Genomic DNA, 18689 nt, shown 5'->3' with positions numbered 1-18689 from the left:
GTGTGAAGAAGCTTCTGCAGGTCCTTCCTTCCTGCAGCTGTCAGACTCCACAACCAGCACTGCTCCCAGTAAACCACTTTTACTTACACACCAAAAAACTAACAATAACCTGATATTTTCAGGTGGAATTTCATTTCATTCTCACTGTGCAATGTCATTTTCCACTTGTGCAATTTTGTTAATAGTCTGTTTATTGTCAATACTGTATATACTGCTCCTATTTTTATACTTCCTTTTATTTAAATGGTTCATATTTTGTTACACTTAGTTTAGCTCTTTTTTTAGTGTGTTAGCTGATGCATCTTGTATGTATACTGACATTTAAAAAAAAAAAAAAAAAAAAGGTTAGCTACAAATTTAGGAAAATTCCTTTTTTTCTTTAACAAAATGTATTTTAAAATGACCATAATGAAGACTACTTTTGGGTCAGAGCTATACATAGTCTGAGAGCAGAAGTAGAGAATACTTATATATTTAATAAAACAATAAGGGGTAGTATTTAGCTTGATCTTAGCTTAAAGGTCCCATATCATGCTCATTTTCAGGTTCATACTTGTATTTTGTGTTTCTACTAGAACATGTTTACATGCTGTAATGTTAAAAAAAAATTAATTTCCTCATACTGTCTGCCTGAATATGCCTGTATTTACCCTTCTGTCTGAAACGCTCCGTTTTAGTGCATTTTGACGGAATTGCAACAGGATTGCATTGCCAGGCAACAGCTTGGGTCCATGTGTACTTCCTGTCAGCTGATGTCATTCACATACACTGCAACCAGGAATAAACTGGGACACATTTAGAATGTTTACGTTTAAATCCGTGTAAAGGGTCTAAATATTGTATATTCGTGACATCACAAATGGACAGAAATCCTGACAGCTTGTTTCAAAAGCAGAGTTTCTGAATACGGGCTGTGTGTATTTCCCTGTGGATTGAGCGTTTTGATACTTTCACAGTATTTATATAGGACTCAAGCCTGCTTTATAATAAAAAAACATGAAAATCTCACTTTTTTATAATATGGGACCTTTTATGTGACGTCAACATTCTAGTTTCGAGCCGTTTGGATTGTTTCTGTCGCCATCTGGTGGCGACGCGGTGAACTACAGCCGGAACTGGAGGCGGATCCAGTCTGACCCGTCTGTCTGTTACTGTGGACTGTAGATAGAAGCACTAATGAAGATGCCAGAGTCGCATCGGTTATGTGTCCTGCTCTTTGTGTTAGTTTTCCGTCTCGGGACAGCAGCAGAGGTCTCAGTATGGAGCGTGGAGATCAACTCGGTCAGTTAAACCTTCATATATAATACATGTTAACGGTTATTACTCAGCCTGTCGAGCTACAGCTACCAGAGCAGCTGTTAGCAGAGGAGCTAACTAGCTAGCCTCTAGCATTCAGCTGTAGCGTTAATACACCTTTTCTATCAGACACACAATGCTTCTTTGATGTGTTATGGTTTTCTGACAAGATGAATTTCTCACTGGGAATGAGCTATATGTTATTAACTCTGCCTGTCAGCTATGGAGCTACCTCTTATTGCTACATAGCGGTCTAATGTAAATGCTACCAGTTCTGCTTGTCTGACAGGATGAACTTCTCACTGTTAATTACCTATACAGCATAACTCTGCCTGTCAAATAGGGTGCTACCGTTACATAGTGGTCTAATGTAAATGCTACCAGTTCTACTTGTCTGACAGGATGAACTTCTCACTGTTAATTACCTATACAGCATAACTCTGCCTGTCAAATAGGGTGCTACTGTTACATAGTGGTGCAAATGTAATATGCTACCAGTGGAAACATTTTTGTAAAAGCAGTGTGTTACTAAGGAAATCTACAAACAGACATGTAAATAAAAGAAAGGAATGTCGTTATGTCAGAAAACATGCTGCTCAACCAGTTATTGCCTCAGAGAATGACAGACTCTTAGGGGTGAAGTCCAACTTAAAGGTCCCATATTGTAAAAAAGTGAGATTTTCATGTCTTTAATATTATAAAGCAGGTTTAAGTGCTTTATAAATACTGTTAAACTATCAAAACGTTCAATATACGGAGAAATATACACAGCCCGTAATCAGAAATTGTGCGTTTGAAACAAACCGTTAGGATTTCTGTCCATTTGTGATGTCACAAATATACAATATATATGGATCATCACACGATTTTTTTTTTTGCAAATTTCCCCACTTATCTTAAACATAAACATAAATGTGTCCCAGTCTATGTGTCCCAGTCTATTTCCTGTTGCAGTGGATGTGAATAACATCAGCTGACAGGAAGTAAACATGGACCCAAGCTGTTGCCTAGCAACGCAATTCCGTTGAAATGCACTAAAACGGAGCATTTCAGACAGAAGGGTAAATACAGGTATATTCAGGCTCACAGTATGAGGAAAATAAAGTTTTTTTTTAACATTACAGCATGTAAACATGTTCTAGTAGAAACACAAAATACAAGTATGAACCTGAAAATGAGCACGATATGGGACCTTTAATGGAGTCCAAATCAAGTCCAAGACCAGATCCAGTTGAGTCCGAGTCAAGACCTAGTCCTAAATCAGTCGAGACCAAGTCCTGAGCAAGTTCTGTTCAAGACCATAATAGGCAAAAGTGTCTCTCTAATGCTAATATAGGCTAGTGATTAATGAGTTAGGATGGATAGAAATAATCTAACAATATTGATCTATCTTCTAATATCAAACGAATCAATGCATAGAATTTAGTTTTGAGGATCATTACAGTCATTATTTGTGCAAATAGCATGGACAAGGAAGTAGATGTCCTGCAGCACCTCCCAAAACAAACAACCAATTGATAAAGTTTAAACTTAGTGTAAAGTAAATATAAATGTGTTTCATAATGACCCTACCTTGTTACTGTAGCCAGGGTAGTAGTTAAACAATAACCACTTTTATGGACACTTTAAAAAATGCATTTCACACAGTCTACAGTTGACCTCTGTAAGTGATGTTACACTGCACCAAAAAAAAGTTGTGTTTTGGTTTATAGCATGGTGTTTTAGCCAGAAGCTTGCAGTTCCTAATATGAAAAAATACAAAAACGTCAGTACATTTTATTGTTTCCAGTGTCCACCCCTTGTAGTGTGCACATAGCTCATGAAAAAGCTGATGCTTAATCTGGCTAATTGCTATCCTCAGTTTAAGTGTTTTATCTCACAAAATGAAATATTGTTGTATTCACTTGATATCATCTTTTGCTCCTCCTAAAAATGTACCCAGATCTTTAATGACATGTTGTGTTGTCGGCCTGAAGCGGCTCCAAACAGGAGTGTTGATGTCATCTGACTGAGCTAGAGTTAAGAACTGATTCTCCTTTGTTGTGTTTTCAGACACAGGAAGTTGTGTTTCGAAAGACGCTCTATGCCAACACCACCATCTTCATGAAGTGTAAGAAGTTTGATCTCTTCATCATGTGTTGTTGTTTTTTACCAACAGAATTGGGGCTTTGCATGATTCATGCCAACAATGAGGGTAGCATTTCCCCTGGCTACTTCCTGCATCTGCATCCACCTTATATAAATATTAACATACAAAGATCATTCGTCTGATAGGTAGAACATTTACTATAACAAGACATTCATTCAGGTACTGCTGGACAATATTGTGAGTCATAACGTAGCAAGTGGTAAAGTCCACCCATCAGACACTTAAATAAAAAAAAAAACACACTCAAAATTTGCCAGTTTGACCCAAGTCAGGTGATACAATACAGCATTACAGCAGGCAAATGAAATGTTCTGTACAGAAAGGCCCTTTCTGTCCGCTGTGTCTCTTTCCTCTGAAATTTCATGCAGTTCCTGAGGTATAATTTGGCTTCATAGTATCTCTTAGTTTTGACCCAGTTACAATACACCTCAAGCTGGTTTTAGTTAAACAAATAAGCAGTAACTTTACTATCACAAGAACTCAAGAGTGTTGGGTTTAACATTTAAATATCAGCTGGAATGGCATTGTTGTGCTGAAATTCACGTCCCACGATGCCTTTATGACTCTCACTGGCTAAACTCCAAACATGACGTATAAGCCGGTTGTCCTGCTGGGCTGATTTTCCTGGAAAAGCTGCACAGGGAACCTCTTGGCAATACGAACAAAATGTCAGTGTTTGAATTGATAAAAAATAATGTTGGAGAGCATCTTATCTGCACCATACAGATGAGTCACACTGTCATGGTGCTCTCCATAGAACCATATGCTGTATACACCCTTTTTTATGCTGCCACTTTTAGCCCACATGGTGACATTACCTATGCTGCTGATTTGGTGTGTTATTTCATTAAAAAACACATTTCAGTTTCAGGAATCTAAAATCTTAAAGGTAAAATTCACCCTAAAACTCTTAAACACAATGTGACTTATCTCAGGGACAATTTTATTTATTGTTATAGCAGTTATTTGAGTCTTGCTGATAAGGCAATGGCGTTTGGTAGGAGAAAATAGAATCCATAACATTTGATAGTAAACGTCAGATATTGTTGTCAGTCCCTCAGAATCAGAGACTATTTCTTCTCTCTAGAGACGTCAGTTTTTCATCAGCATTCACCAGTCAGGAAGTAAGAAATCCACAATACTCTAAATGAGGGAGAGATACGGATTTCTATTTCCGCTGTAGCAGAAAATAGACCAGGATGCAATGCAGCAACATGACGTAGGGAAATAGGGAAAGTCACCTTTTGAAATAGAACTAGACGAGGGAGGTCGGGGGGGAAAGCACGGACACAAAAAGTAGATTACAACACACAGAGTAACTCCTGTGACGTGATGATCTGGAACAGCTGGTGGGACGTAAGGTCTTATTACTGTCTAATAATCTTTGTTTCATCTCTCTGCAGTCCAGGGTGACACAGCGTTATGTGATAGGAACCTGGCCTTCAACATCAGCTGGTACCTGCGCTCCTCTGTTTGCTACAATGAGGTCTTTAACACACCAGTGAGTAGTGACTTTTGTCTGTTAATGTCTGTCTGTTCTTCAAGCCTTTAAGGACTTTTCACTCTCAGGAAGTTCACTTCCTGAACTTTTCAGAGCAGCTGGTGTCTTTTGCTCAAAGTGTTTTCATGGCTTTGGGCTCCTCTTCCGTCTTTGTTTGTGCCAGCGCTGGCTCTTCGTCCAGAAGCATCTCAAACAGCAGCTGATTTACTTCACCTTGTCGCTGTCAGTCTTGAAGCAGGGGGGTCAGGGGTGTTTTCTTCTGTCAGGCTCAAAACAGGTTCCTAAAACGGGTAGAACAAGAAGGACTTAAAGCGAGGCGAGAGCGCACTTTCCCCCCCAAAACGCAATACATTTTACAGTATGTCAAATGACAACCACCTCTGGATCGTATGTAGTACGTAGTCCATTAATGTTGGTATAATGTTGCAGCACCTGTATAGTTTTAGAGAATGAACTGACTGCACAGTGTAACTGATTTCCCCTCACTGTCCCTTTTTGTAGGACAACAAAGCGATGAACATGTTTGGTATGGACCACATGTTGAAAGACGGCTGGAATGGCTTCTACAGTCAGGGCTACATGTACTTCGACAACTGCTCCTCCCTCTTCTCACCGAAGGTTTGTTACCATGACAAACATGCTGTCTTACTATTGATAGCACATAAACACACAATTAATCATCACTGTGTACACACAGTAAGTTTAACCTCAGTGTGCAGCAGTTATCTAATGTTAATGTAACATCATGAAAATGTTTCTTATGTGCTTTTTTTTCATCATTCCAACATTTCAGTTTGTTTGCTACATACATGTATAGTATAGATATTTCTTTACTCTGCCCTCCTCTCCTAGGTGTATTACACAGACTACAACCCATATCAGCCCCTCACTAGCCCAAAGGTGAGTCCCTGATCAAGCTGATATATTATGCTAATAAAAGGGATTTCACCATATTATGTTTATTTAACACTGCCAAATCACCAAACTCTATGAAGCTCACTATGTTTTTATGTTCTGTTTAGAGTGACCCATCGAATCAGAGCCTTGTTTGGCCCGACAAGCCAGTAAGTAATGTTGTTATTGCTTTTAATTCAATTCAATTCAATTGAAACAACTTTATTAATCCCTCTAGGACTAATTGTTTTGTAACAGCTTGTACATAAAAACATAAAAACTTAGATAAAACACAGTGACACACAACAACAACAATATATGTAAGCTAAAAATATAAAACAGGACCTAAAATGATTACTGATGTAAATTAGACTAACTAATAAATAAACAGACTGAATAAGAACAATAGAAGGATCAGTCTAATAAAGGATAAAAGGATTTGTGATGGTAAAAGAATAAAAGTCCGTAAGAAATACAAAGTCTAAGGAGCATTCAATAATCTGATTGCAGAGGGGATAAATGATTTATAATAGGGGTTAGTTTTACAACTCGGTAAACCATAACGGCGTCCTGACAGCAACAGAAAATGACCAGAAGATGCTAAAATACATTCAGCCTTACGGAGGATCTGCTGGTTACAAAAGGAATTATTTAACAATACTGTTGAGACTGTTTCTGTCTTTAACTGAGAGGCTGTGAAACCAGCAGATAAAAGAAAAACAAAGGAGACTCTCAATGAAAGACGGATTAAAAACGACAGAGCGAATGTCTTTAAATGTGTGTTTTTATACGAGGTCATATCCTACGGAGCCCCGAAGGTCATGGTGGGAATTTGTTTTGCGCTCCCTCGCATTAGGAACAGATTGTGTGTTGGTCCAGTCCAGTTATAATACACTTGTCAATTTAGAGTAACTGGGTCTGGCCTCGACCAAAGAAATTCTTAGTCGACTAATCAATTAGTTGATTTAATCGACACAGATGTGTAGAACTGAGTTTCTCCTCAAGGAATCACACAAAAGCACCTCTTTAAAACTTGTGTTTACCAGAGATGTCCTCTTAAGTTTCTTGGAAATAAGTCATTCAGTGTGAAAAAGCTTAAAAAAGGACTAATCAACTAAAGAAATCTTAGTCAATTAATCGACTAAGGGTGCTTTCACAACCTGTAGTCCGTTTGGCTAGTCGGAGTCAGGGTGATATTAATGCTTTTGGTTAGTTTTCTATTTAGTCTGGTTCGGTTTCACGGTGCACAAATTAAAGCAGACCAAATTCTGAAAAATAATTTGTTGGGGGGCGTGTACGAAAGAGCGAATTCATCTTTTTCATCTTGAGAGCTGCCACTTCTATGCAGGGAATCGCAGACTGTGATATATTGCTGTCTGAGTGTTTTCACTGATCTGCTGTGCACACGAATCCCTTCTCCTTCAGTTTATCTCCAATGACTTTACAAACATCACTATTTTTGCGGACTTTTATTTAGCATGTTCTGTGTGTTGGGCTCAGATTGAGGGCCGTGGTTGTGATTCTTATTTTTGCAGAACATCAGTGCGGTGGCCAAATCTTGGGAGGACAGTCCATACCTGTTCATAGTGAAGGTGCATCCTGTGTACCGCGGAGTCGAGGACGAAGACATCGGGGCGGAGCAGGTCAACTTTGCTTTCACAAGTGAGAGACACTGTTTCACTCCAAAAGCTTTAGAATATCTCATATTTACTTAATAGATAAGTTAATGAAAACAGAAAGGGATGAAAAGTCTGATAATTGAGAATTTTAAAGAGTGACTTTTTTAATTTTTCTTTCCCCAGTGAAAGTGGAGATGAGAGGACCACATGACTTCTCTTCTCCAGCAGACTGGCCCCTGATGATGGTATGTACCATAAGTTTTATAAAGGGAGGGTTTTTAAGGTTAAACACACAAATGACATGACATTACAGTCTGTGGCAAACAGACCTTTAATAGTTTTCAAATTGAAACATACAGAATAAATGGTAAATGGACTTGCATTCATACAGCGCATTACTAGTCTTCCCACCACTCAAAGGCTGAACAAAGCTTCTTTCTCTCCTCTCCATCACAGTTCTTTATGATCATGTGCATCGTGTACGTGCTGTTCGGGGCTCTCTGGCTCTTCTGGTGTGCCTGCTACTGGAGGGATCTGCTGCGGATCCAGTTCTGGATTGGCGCCGTCATCATCCTCGGCATGCTGGAAAAAGCGGTGTTTTACTCTGAATACCAGAGCATCCGTTACAAAGGAGACTTCGGTTGGTAGATTTTATACCTCTGCTTGTCTCTCCTTTTCTCTTCGTTTCAGTCTGATGTAATCCTCATTTTGTTTGTGTGTTTTTTCATCTTCACAGTTCAAGGTGCTGTGATTTTTGCTGAGCTGCTCTCTGCACTCAAAAGATCTCTAGCCCGGATCCTGGTCCTCATTGTCAGTCTTGGTTACGGCATAGTCAAGTAAGTTTAGACTTTTAAAACTCACCTTTTGCTTCACGGTATGTCTCAATACAGTGGGGGGCTTGCTGCTAATATTCTCATTTCAATCATTTCTAAGTATAATTAAACAGTTTTTTTCTCCTCACCTGTGTAGGCCCAGGTTGGGTACCACGGTGCACCGACTGGTAGCTGTCGGGCTTCTCTACCTGCTCTTCTCCTCTGTGGAAGGTGTGCTGAGAGTGACGGGTGTAAGTATGAACTATTAATAAACTCCACCACCCAACAGCTGTCATTCACAATATTCGTCTTAGCCTACTTGGAGAAAGAGACGCCTTGTAGGACACAGTGACAGTTTCAGATAATTAGTACAAATACATAAAAGCTAACTATCCTCTAACCGTCTGAATTGTCCTGGTTGTAACCCCTCTTATTAAGTACTGTCAGCGCTAACCTCTATGACAACTACATTGCGTTTTTTGCGACTGCTTCACAATAAAAGCCACCCTGTGGTTTTGCTAGTTGAATGCTTTTATTGTGAAGCAGCGACATCAGGGCTGCACGATGAATCAAAATTTTATCGAAATCGCAATATGGCCTGATGCAATTTTCAATTGGCAGGAGGCGCAATATTTGTTAAAAACGAAATGTGTTTCAAAACACCATTTTAAATTAAATATTGTGGTGCTGCAGTGATGCCTGGCCTTCACGTGATATTCTACCGACTTAAGAAAACATCTTTGTTTAGTACATCCCCGCAAAAATCACACCATCATCATTTTAATATGTTATACAATGAGAATAATGATGTAAAAATGATCATTCCCTCTCGCAAAATTGTTCAGCCCTAAGCAGCAGTGTGAAATGAAAGCCAAAGAGTGATCAGTAAACCGCGAGGCTGATGTCAGTGAGCTCAAATTAAAAACAGTGATGTTGGATTTACATGCTGCATCATTTCCTGTGAATCCCTCATGTGTCTCTGGCTCGCAGGGTTGCAACAAAGGAGGGAGATGCACATCAAACTTACCAATAACAAACTCATTTATTAAAGTAGTGAGGTGTGACAGTCAGAATCAGTGGTGTATGAGGGCGGTGGTCAATGTGAGGCGCATGTTGTCAGTGTCAAACAAAAGAGGCCGACGCACTGGCGTCTGGGCAGGCAGGCTTGAATAACTCGAGGCCTATTGAAGGAGGCTGGGTCACGCTTCATCAACGCGTCATGTCTTTGGGGTGCAACACATGCGCAGTAAAAAATCTGGTCTGCACTCGCTGAAATTGAGCCAATCGCAACACACGACCGCAGCTTCAGTTACACTGTCCATGTGTTATACCCCGCACCCCAAGACCCGTGTCCGCCCGTGTCCCAGCCTCCTTCAATAGGCCTTGAAATAACTCAGGAACACTGGCCAGGTGTTCACAGTTAGCGAAATGGCACCTCAGCTCCAACAGAGATCCTGTTAGGTAGCATCAACTGACTCCAACAAACACACACGCTGTTTTCATTCAGGAGACCGGTGCTCATGCCCCGTGTGTCAAGTTTCATTTTCACGTTACAATCAGCTGTTCATTGCTGAACCTAAGCAAGTGTTTTTATATAATTCACAACGTTAAGCACGCATTTACTGCAACCGAAAAGTGACGCCGAGGGGTCTGACGAAGCGTCAGTATGTGACGAGTTTGGATGAGAACGTGTTGACTGCACTAATCCGCACACAGTAATCTATATCAACCAAACCACCCAAAGAAGATTTACTGAATCCCAAAATACACCAAATGGATGAGAGAGGAAAAAGATTTAACACCGAGTGTAGCTTCCTCTGGGAGACACACACTCTCTCACTGCTGTCTAGAGGACTATTTTCTATTTCACTTCTAACCCCTTATTTCATAATCTTTCTGTGGCTGCAGATGAATTTCATCCAGGAAAATATAATGAGCCCTCTGCATTTCAATAATTGCAGATGGGACATTAGCAGTTGCAGCCTCCACAGGCTGATTGAAGCTGATAGTGGTGGTGTATTATTACATAAAAATCTTGCCTGGCGCAGCTTTCAAGGCACTCCGTATGAATAAAGTTGATGTGAGCAGAGAGAGAAGGTTACGCAGGGATTTAGTCCCTGGGAGGCAGACTAGTGATGATAACCGGGAATGACGTATTTGATCAAGAGTGAAATACAAAAGCAGACAAAGACGCTGCAGTAAGTCCAAAAAGTAATGGAAACACAACGTTATACAAGCAAACATAAGATAAGAAAGACAGTAAGAAGAATGGAGGGAGATGTAGTTTGGTGAGTGTGATGGAATTTTCCATCAATTCCTCTCTTATTGGTAGAAAGGTCAGAGTGTTTGTCAGAGTGTCCCTCTGTTGACATTCTTGGATTGGAGTCCTGTCTAGAGGAGCCACCGTTATCTGTAGGCCAGAGGAACGGAGTAAGTCAAAACATGATAAGGGGTAAGACACTGAGCACCAGGGAGGAAGGGCAGAGTTGTGAGGCCTTCACGCAGAGAGCATCTATTGTGGAGACCTGACAATTCTCCTTGATCAAGCTTCAATAAACCTTCTTTTGTAAGACATCATCAGCTCCGGACCTCTTCCTTCCAAAGATAACTTGTGTATCAATTATTCCATCACAGTGAGCAGATGTGTTTTATGTGAAGGCAGCTCCATCTTCATCAGATCTTAACACTAGCTTATCTTGTGTTTAAAAAAAGCCCTGTGACTTCACACTCTTTGCTCTCTGCTGACCTCGAGGCTCATGATTTGTCTCGATTGTAAAATCCGACTCTTGTTTTCTTTTTCCAGGGTTTCTACGGGACGGTCGCCTTGGTGGCTAATCTCAGCCTCTCCCTTATTGACTCCTGCGTCATGTGGTGGATATCCTTTACCCGTCCAGCCAAAACGGCTACTCATTTGCATTTTCAGAAGTGTTGCAGATATAAGCTTTTGATCGTTGTTACTTGAAAGTATATACAGTATGTTCTCCTTAATTTGCATCCACATTTTCATCAGTCTGTCTCAAACCACTCGTCTCCTGAAGCTCCGCAGAAATATAGTGAAACTCTCTTTGTATCAGCACTTCACCAACACTCTCATCTTCTCTGTGGTCGGTAAGTAGCAACTGCTCTAAGATGGATTGCCTCTTAGTAGAGCTGTGCTTTAGTTCGGAAACAGCTGCTTCAGTACGGGGGGTGTTTAGGGGGAGATAGCAGGTCAACAGTATATGTCACATAGAAGTGGTGTATATCTTCTGAAAGCTGGGACACACAGTGCTGAGATGCAGCTCAGCACTGTGTGTCAAGTAGTTCTAGTTATAAATCAGAAATAAACATTAATTAATACATTGTGACAGTGTATAAGGGCTTACAACATTATGATAGAAGTATATGATGGTCATCCCCATGCTCTATTACGTCTCATAAGTTGTTGCAGCAATTTTTAGGTTGATACCATTTGTTACACAGATTTGGGGCTAAATTTAACCATTTTTACCTCAAGAATTGATTCAAATAATCAATAATCCCTCCAAAATACCACATTAAGACACCACGACCTTGAGGAACACCATAGAAGAAGCCATGCTGTGATGTTGTATCAAAAACTTTTGACATTTGGAGATTTCTGCAAGAATTGCATTTTTTGCCCATTAGATGGCGAGCACTTCTTTTGTGTAAACTGCTCAGAAACCCCTTTATTGTCAATCTAGCTAGGAAAGCTATCCATTTTCTGAATGCTCTAGGTCTGTAGTTTGTGGTTGTAAATTTTCAGGAGACTGTGATTATCCTAGAGGTCACCACAGGTCATTTTATACAGTGAGGTCAAGTTTAAAAAAATGGTCTCACTACCATGAAATGGCTCTTATGGGAACTAAAATCATTACACATGAATACAGTTGGGCTGTTTGGATCCACAAGAGTCTCAGCTTTACAGTGATACCCAATGTATGTAATTCAAAACTGTTTAGGGACCCCAGTATGCAGAAATATTCATATACACCATTTTTAGAATAGGGGAAATTACACATGTATACTATATTAAAAAAACTGCATGTTTTTTTACCTCAAACTGCCGGTAATTATCATAAAGTGGGCATGTCTGTAAAGGGGAAGTGTTTACTGGTGTTGGGAAGTACTACTGCATGTGAAAAAGTGTAGTTGTATAAAGTAGTGAACCATTCCTCTAAAACACATCCTGTATTGTTTCAATATGCTCCTCATGTATTAAAGTATGTAAATGTATCTGTATATTTGCCTACCCTTTGGCTGGGATAACCTTTTCTAGTTTTGGTTCCACTGGTGGGAGGATTCATGTGCAGCATTTGCATATTGTTTACAGACCTGTGTTTACTTTATGTCCACAGCTTCCATCATATTCATCATCTGGACCACCAAAGTCTTCAAGCTGGTAGACTGCCAGACGGTCAGTTTGATGTCTGCTATTGATTGATTATTGTGTCGTGTTTCGGTCCTGGTTCCCTTCATGAGGTTTCTGTTTCTTGTTTATGCAGAGATAAAAAGTGAACTCGCCTTCCAACCTGATATCATCACTGTTTTCTATTTTTATCCTTTCCACAGGGTTGGAGGGACTTGTGGGTAGACGATGCCTTCTGGCGTCTCCTGTTCTCCACCATTCTGCTGGTTATCATGGTGCTGCTGCGGCCGTCTGCTAACAGCCAGAGGTCAGAGTCCATCTGTAGCCCAGAAACATTGCTGTCAGTTAGAGGCAGGAGAAAGAAACCTTTATTTGCCATGCAGAAATTTGATCTCTGCATTTAAGCCATTGCAAGTATTTTAGAAGCAGTGGGCTGCTGTAAAGCGCCCGGGGAGCAACTTGGGATTTAGTGCCTCGCTCAAGGGCACTTCGACATGCAGTCTGTTGGAGCCGGGGAATCGAACCGTCAAACTTGTGGTCAAAGGACGACCCGCACTGAGCTACAGCCGCCCCAGTTTAAGTTTCCAGCAGTTGTATTTATTTTATGTGATTCTGTTTTCTCTCAGGTTCTCCCATTCTCCTCTGATTGATGAAGAAGATGACGAGGAAGAGGCCAAGGAGCCAATGCTGAATGAAGCTTTGGTAAGACTGAGGACATCTGCTTCAAACAGTGTTTATACTACTAATAGATGGGTGGGCTGTTGTGTTAGTACAGTTCAGATACCATGACAACCAGTACTGACAGCTAGTGTTTAAAATAAGTAACAGCAGTCCAAATTCAAAATATTGGAGCCGTCTGCTTCTCTGATGTGACTGATAGCAGTTAGCGCACGTTTTCACAATTTAATGGTTACCTTCTAGACATGACCACGTTAGCTTCTGGTGTCTCAAATACCGGCTGCCTTGATAACCCAGCTGAACACGGACCACAGAGAGATGAGGCGAGGCTTTTCAGATCGGGTAGAGTCTAATGTTAACGTTATCTCTGTTGATCCAGTTCGTTTGTTTGCTTCTATGGCTGCAGAACGTTGTGTTTACGTGCCAATTTGTTTCATATGTGGTAACTGGGTGTTGAAACGGGCAGTGGATGGGATCACACCAGCCAAAACAAAAACATATGTTCCTGACCGGAATGGAAATTTCAAAGGAGAACATACTGGCATTGTTGTCGGAGAAGCCAGTATTTCAATTCAGCATGTTTCCTTAATTTTTATATGACATATCATGGTCATTTTATGATTTATTACAGTGCATTTATTACATATTGGTCCTTTAATATCGAAATATTGTGCTATTGTGGCCAAGTGTGCTAGCTAACACCATGGCAGGTCCTCAACTCATTTCTATGAACACTTGGTAACCGTGGTAACCCTGTGTTTAACGTCACAACACTATGAATTGTGGGTAATCCCTCAGGCAAAGTCTGCAGAAATGCAGATTTACGGAGTGTGTTCATAAAGGGCTCAAAATGACTGCGATGATTCCTGATGATTTGACAGTGGGACAGCCTTAAACCCTGGGATTGGACCCAAACTCATTCCTTATCCCTAAACCTAAGACAACAAGTCCCAGCCAGTCAGAGGCAGAGTAGGGCGGGTCATGCATTCGCAGGATTCGTGATTTAGCAGCCAGGACACCATGTTTCTTGTGCTGTTTTTTTACTGAAGAGTGATCCCTTTTGTCTCTGATGGAGCATTTTTCACTGTTTGCTATGAAGCATCCAGCCAGCTAACCAGTGTTGTCATCTTGTAAACACATCTGATATGCACGCTAAGTATCCAGTAAAAGCTAACATTAACAGAGCTAATATATACTGTAGTTTTGAGCTGCCTGAAGCCAAAGCCGGGTTTGTTTCAGGTAAACTGAGTGGATGCTTTTCCATCTCAGTGCTTGAATAGCTTATTGTAGATCCCAGACCCATGAGGGGGCTGCAGGGATGTTTGTCACATCAACACACTAAATGTGGAAACACTTTTCTTTTCTCTTCCGTTCTGTTCTGATGGACCTCTGTGATCGTGCCAGAAATGTTTTCCAGTAGATTTGTGTCACAACTGCAAAGCTTCTATGCATTTTTGTAGTCTGTGACAAACCCACTCATCTGCAAATAATCTAGGTCTGCTCAGATCCCGTAAAGACGATGCTGTCAAGTCAACTGAGGGTTTGTGTTGTATAACCCGGTGCTGCTGAGGCCATGATCTAAATCTGTTCAAGCAGATATGTGGAGATTCATTTATAAATATTCATCTTATAATCATGTAATAGTATGCATGGACATTTAAATAACCTAGTTATGTTATAATCATGTTATTGAACATTTCACCTCTATGTAATTTCATTTGGCTTCTTTATTTTTCAGAGGGAATGAAGATGAGAGGCTCAAAGCCTGACTCTAATGGCTCCCAGAAACTGTTGAGTAAAGAGGTGGGTTTACGTTCTTCTGTCAACATCTCTCTTTTTTTATCCATTTATTGTTTTCTTCACACAAAAATGAATAATAATTTTCAAACTTGACAACATAAACATTTTAAGGAGGCCCCTTTGTGTTTTCTGTAGCGATGTGTGTTAATGCAGTAGCTTACAGGAAGTAATCTTGGACCAAAGCTGTTTGCAGAATGGAGATGAAATGTGGTAGTGGCTAGAAAGGGACCAGCAAACTGGGGAAACTCTTGCGAGGTTGTTAAGGTTGGGCATTGATCTAGAATAGTTAAGATTAGGACAGGTCATCGGGCAGCAAGTCTCGCAAGAGTCTTTGCAGATTTCAGATCAGATTTCACAATTTGCAGGCTCCCTTCTAGACACGACCATGAAATGTCTTTACTACTAATCCTGTATGGATGTGAATTTATGTTTTATAGCCTGGCTGAGGTTAAAACCGTTGTAAAACATGAACAAATGCATACAGAGAATGAATACTAAATAAAAAAAATTATTATCTAGTTTGACAGATTTTCCAGTGTACAATATTGCGATGTTTTTCTAGCTCTGGCTAACGTTACACTCTCCACTAGCACGTGCCCAATCGGTAATGAGCAAGTGCAACTGTCACTGATGGGATAGGATATACAGATCGGGTAGCAAGTGACACGTGTTGTTGTTGTTCCTGTGTAGCGTAATTGAGCTGATAAATTACGTGATACCGTGATATCGGATCGTGCATAGACTCACGTACTTGCCGATACCCGATCCAGCATTTTAGGCTGCATCGGGGGCATTTCCGGTATTGGTATTGGAACAACTCTCACTATCATTTTGTATTTCTAAACTCTGCTTTCACCAGGATGAAGACCTAAAATGGGTTGAGGAGAACATTCCTACAACTGTTGCTGATGTGTAAGTAAAGCAAATTATAGTTTTCACATTACAGTGTTTTGCTAAAAACATACAGTATTGCGCTACCTGGAATTTGTGGTGAAAAGGTATCGGCTTAAAACAGTAATCCTTCTTAATGTCATATTGTCTCGGCTTATGTAAGAGTGTTGATGTAGCTTACAGTACCTGATCAAGGACGGCTCAGAATATAAATATATACTGTTAACTCTCTCTCCCGCTCTCTCTTTGGAAGCACAAACAAGCTATGGAGAGTATCTTAAAATGCTGTTTGACCCAGGCCTGGACAGTCATTCACTGACTCCTTTTCTTCTCTTCTTCTCTTCTCTTTCTCTGTTTTTTCCCCCTCTCTATACAGAGCTCTCCCTGTAATGCTGGATGAAGAAGAGGTAAAGGGTCCTTTTACTTTCCCTCTGCTAGTCCCATGATTTCCACTCACATTTTTGTCTATTAAAAATGCTCCTGGTAATGACCTTTATCATTCCACACACATCACATGACTGCACATGTCTTAATCTGTCTTCTCTTGTTCCAGGAAATCATGAAAACCAAGATGGAGAGATCCAAAATGGAGTAGAAGTAAATGCAAGAAGATGATGTGAGAATGAAAAAGAAAGCAATTTCACTGAGGCAGCAACGAATGCGTTCTGAGTGATCTGATTACCAAAAAAAAAAAAATGTGGGCAAAGCCAACTGTTCTCTCCAGACACTTTACATTTTTAATTTTGTTTCACAGCTATTGTGTAACACCGTAATAAGCTCAAAAGAAGCACGAATAGTGTGTTTATATTAAGGCAGTATCGTGCAACCCATAGTTGGATGGGTTTGGCTTTTAATGTCACGATCAGCATTCTGGACATGGGGCTGTAACTGAAGCAATAACACACCAGAGCACTTTGATAAATATTTTATTTGTTTCAAAGATGTTTCAAAGATGTTTCTCCGATGTCCCGAACTTGGCTAAAATCAAGCAGAAACTGGGCATTTTACACTAAATAGAATATTTATCAAAATCATGTCTTATGGTTTTACACTAAAACAATATTTAACATTTGAGAGAAGTTTCCCCACCTGCTTCAAATTTGTGGGACTGTGAGGATTGATCTTGAAACATGTTCAGGTACAAATCCTGATGATGATGATTTGGCGGTTGTCTCAGCCAAGAAATCAGATGATTGTACGAATGGAGGCGAAAACACATGCTGAAAACAGCAAGTTATTGTGCACAATATTATTATATATAAGTCACTACAGCGTCGGACACTTGAACTCAAGGTTATCTTCAACTAAATGTAAAAAAGAAATGTCTGTTTTCAGCAGGTGTTTTATTGCGTTACGTATTTAATGGGTCACTTAATATTTGAATGAGCAGGCAACTGTTTGGTATGATTAACCATTTAGCCAGATAACTAAAAACAATTTGTTTTAATTAGGGCTGTCAAAGTTAACGCGAAACCTTTTCATTGCCATTCTGTTGCTAGGGCAACAGCTTTGTTCCAAGTTTACTTCCTGTCAGCTACTGCATTAACAAACATTGCAACAGGTAATACAAAGGGGCCCATTTAGAAGGTTTATGTTGTAAAATTTGAAAAGGTTTATATGTTTGTCTTATGACTGAGTAACACTAAAAATAAATAACTTATGTTACTCTATGTAAACACGGCTGCATCAGTGAATATTGATACTTGAAGCATATCACAGTTGTCAGGGTAAAACATGCTACATTTGTGTTTTGAGGGGATAATTGTGTTAACTAGAAGACATCGTTTTCTGGGCTGGGAGAATGTAACGAACCTCTTGGTCGTGAAACTATAAACTATCGTAAACACAGTGTCATCAGAAGTGTTCATATTGTACGCCCAAACGTTACACCAGATCACTTCTCTTGAGATGTCACCACTACACAGAACAGTTAAAGCAACTGAAAATATGACTCTAATATTGGTGATTTTCAAGCTTTTACTGACGAATGAAAGACTGCTTGGTCCTCAGCGAGGGGGGAAATGTATGACTCGTTTTCAAGCAAAGTAGTGGAGTCTTGAATTAAGGATGTTTATTTTCATCTCTATAAAAAAGTAACATTTTGTAGCTTCTCACAGTGATTTAGGTCCACTTCATGTCAGCAAAGTGAAAACTTTTTTTAGCTACTGAATCACAGAATCCATTGATAAGCCTCACGGATGTGATGTGGGCCTAAATTCAAATATACATGTGATTTACTGTATGTACAGTATGTAATCCTTTCTCACTCCCCCTCCACTAACTGGGCCAGTTTTGTTAAAGTCCTCACTCAAATTCATTAGCACAGGGTAGTTTAAAAAAATATTCTGTACATGCTAAATGAATAATTTTCATTTCACCGCAATTACAGATTCCTTTGAGCTTATCCCATTCACACTGCAAATAATCTTGCCTTATGTGGCAAAATTATATCCCCGTCCGTGTGCAATCTACTGCAGTATGTGTGGATATTCTAAATTCCTTAATTTATGTTTTTTTTAATATTTGTCCAGGTCTTGTTGAGGATATTTTATTTTAGAGAGACACTAAAGCCCAATTTCTGGATGTGAGTCTGCATTGTAATGTGAAGCTGATGATATTGTATGGCTTTTTGCGTATGTCCTGCGAATAAAATTTATATTAAAACATGGTTACAATGTCA

General features: G+C 39.9%; 1 protein-coding gene across 2 annotated transcripts; it reads left to right on the top strand.

Annotated features, from left to right (window-relative positions):
- Nucleotides 1–1094: 1094 nt before the first annotated feature.
- On the top strand, nucleotides 1095–18677 carry LOC119474579 (transmembrane protein 87A-like). 2 transcript variants are annotated; one of them, XM_037746671.1, is made up of 21 exons: nucleotides 1095–1281; nucleotides 3349–3406; nucleotides 4849–4946; nucleotides 5448–5564; nucleotides 5799–5846; nucleotides 5969–6010; nucleotides 7376–7502; nucleotides 7643–7704; nucleotides 7916–8099; nucleotides 8196–8295; nucleotides 8429–8522; nucleotides 11075–11146; nucleotides 11271–11379; nucleotides 12630–12688; nucleotides 12844–12947; nucleotides 13267–13342; nucleotide 14858; nucleotides 15057–15121; nucleotides 15978–16030; nucleotides 16386–16416; nucleotides 16563–18677. In XM_037746671.1, exons 1-21 carry the CDS (start codon nucleotides 1177–1179, stop codon nucleotides 16602–16604), a joined length of 1647 nt encoding a protein of 548 aa, XP_037602599.1. In that variant the 5' UTR covers nucleotides 1095–1176; the 3' UTR covers nucleotides 16605–18677. The 2 variants fall into 2 exon arrangements, 1 of the variants encoding a protein (XP_037602599.1); XR_005203595.1 differs by lacking the exon at nucleotide 14858 and having other exon boundaries at nucleotides 1096–1281.
- Nucleotides 18678–18689: the final 12 nt, after the last annotated feature.

The sequence above is a fragment of the Sebastes umbrosus genome, chromosome 16 (genome assembly GCF_015220745.1).
Source record: "Sebastes umbrosus isolate fSebUmb1 chromosome 16, fSebUmb1.pri, whole genome shotgun sequence".
NCBI lineage: Eukaryota > Metazoa > Chordata > Actinopteri > Perciformes > Sebastidae > Sebastes > Sebastes umbrosus.
Note: the sequence above shows the minus strand (reverse complement) of the source record. Positions and strands in the feature narration are given on the sequence as shown.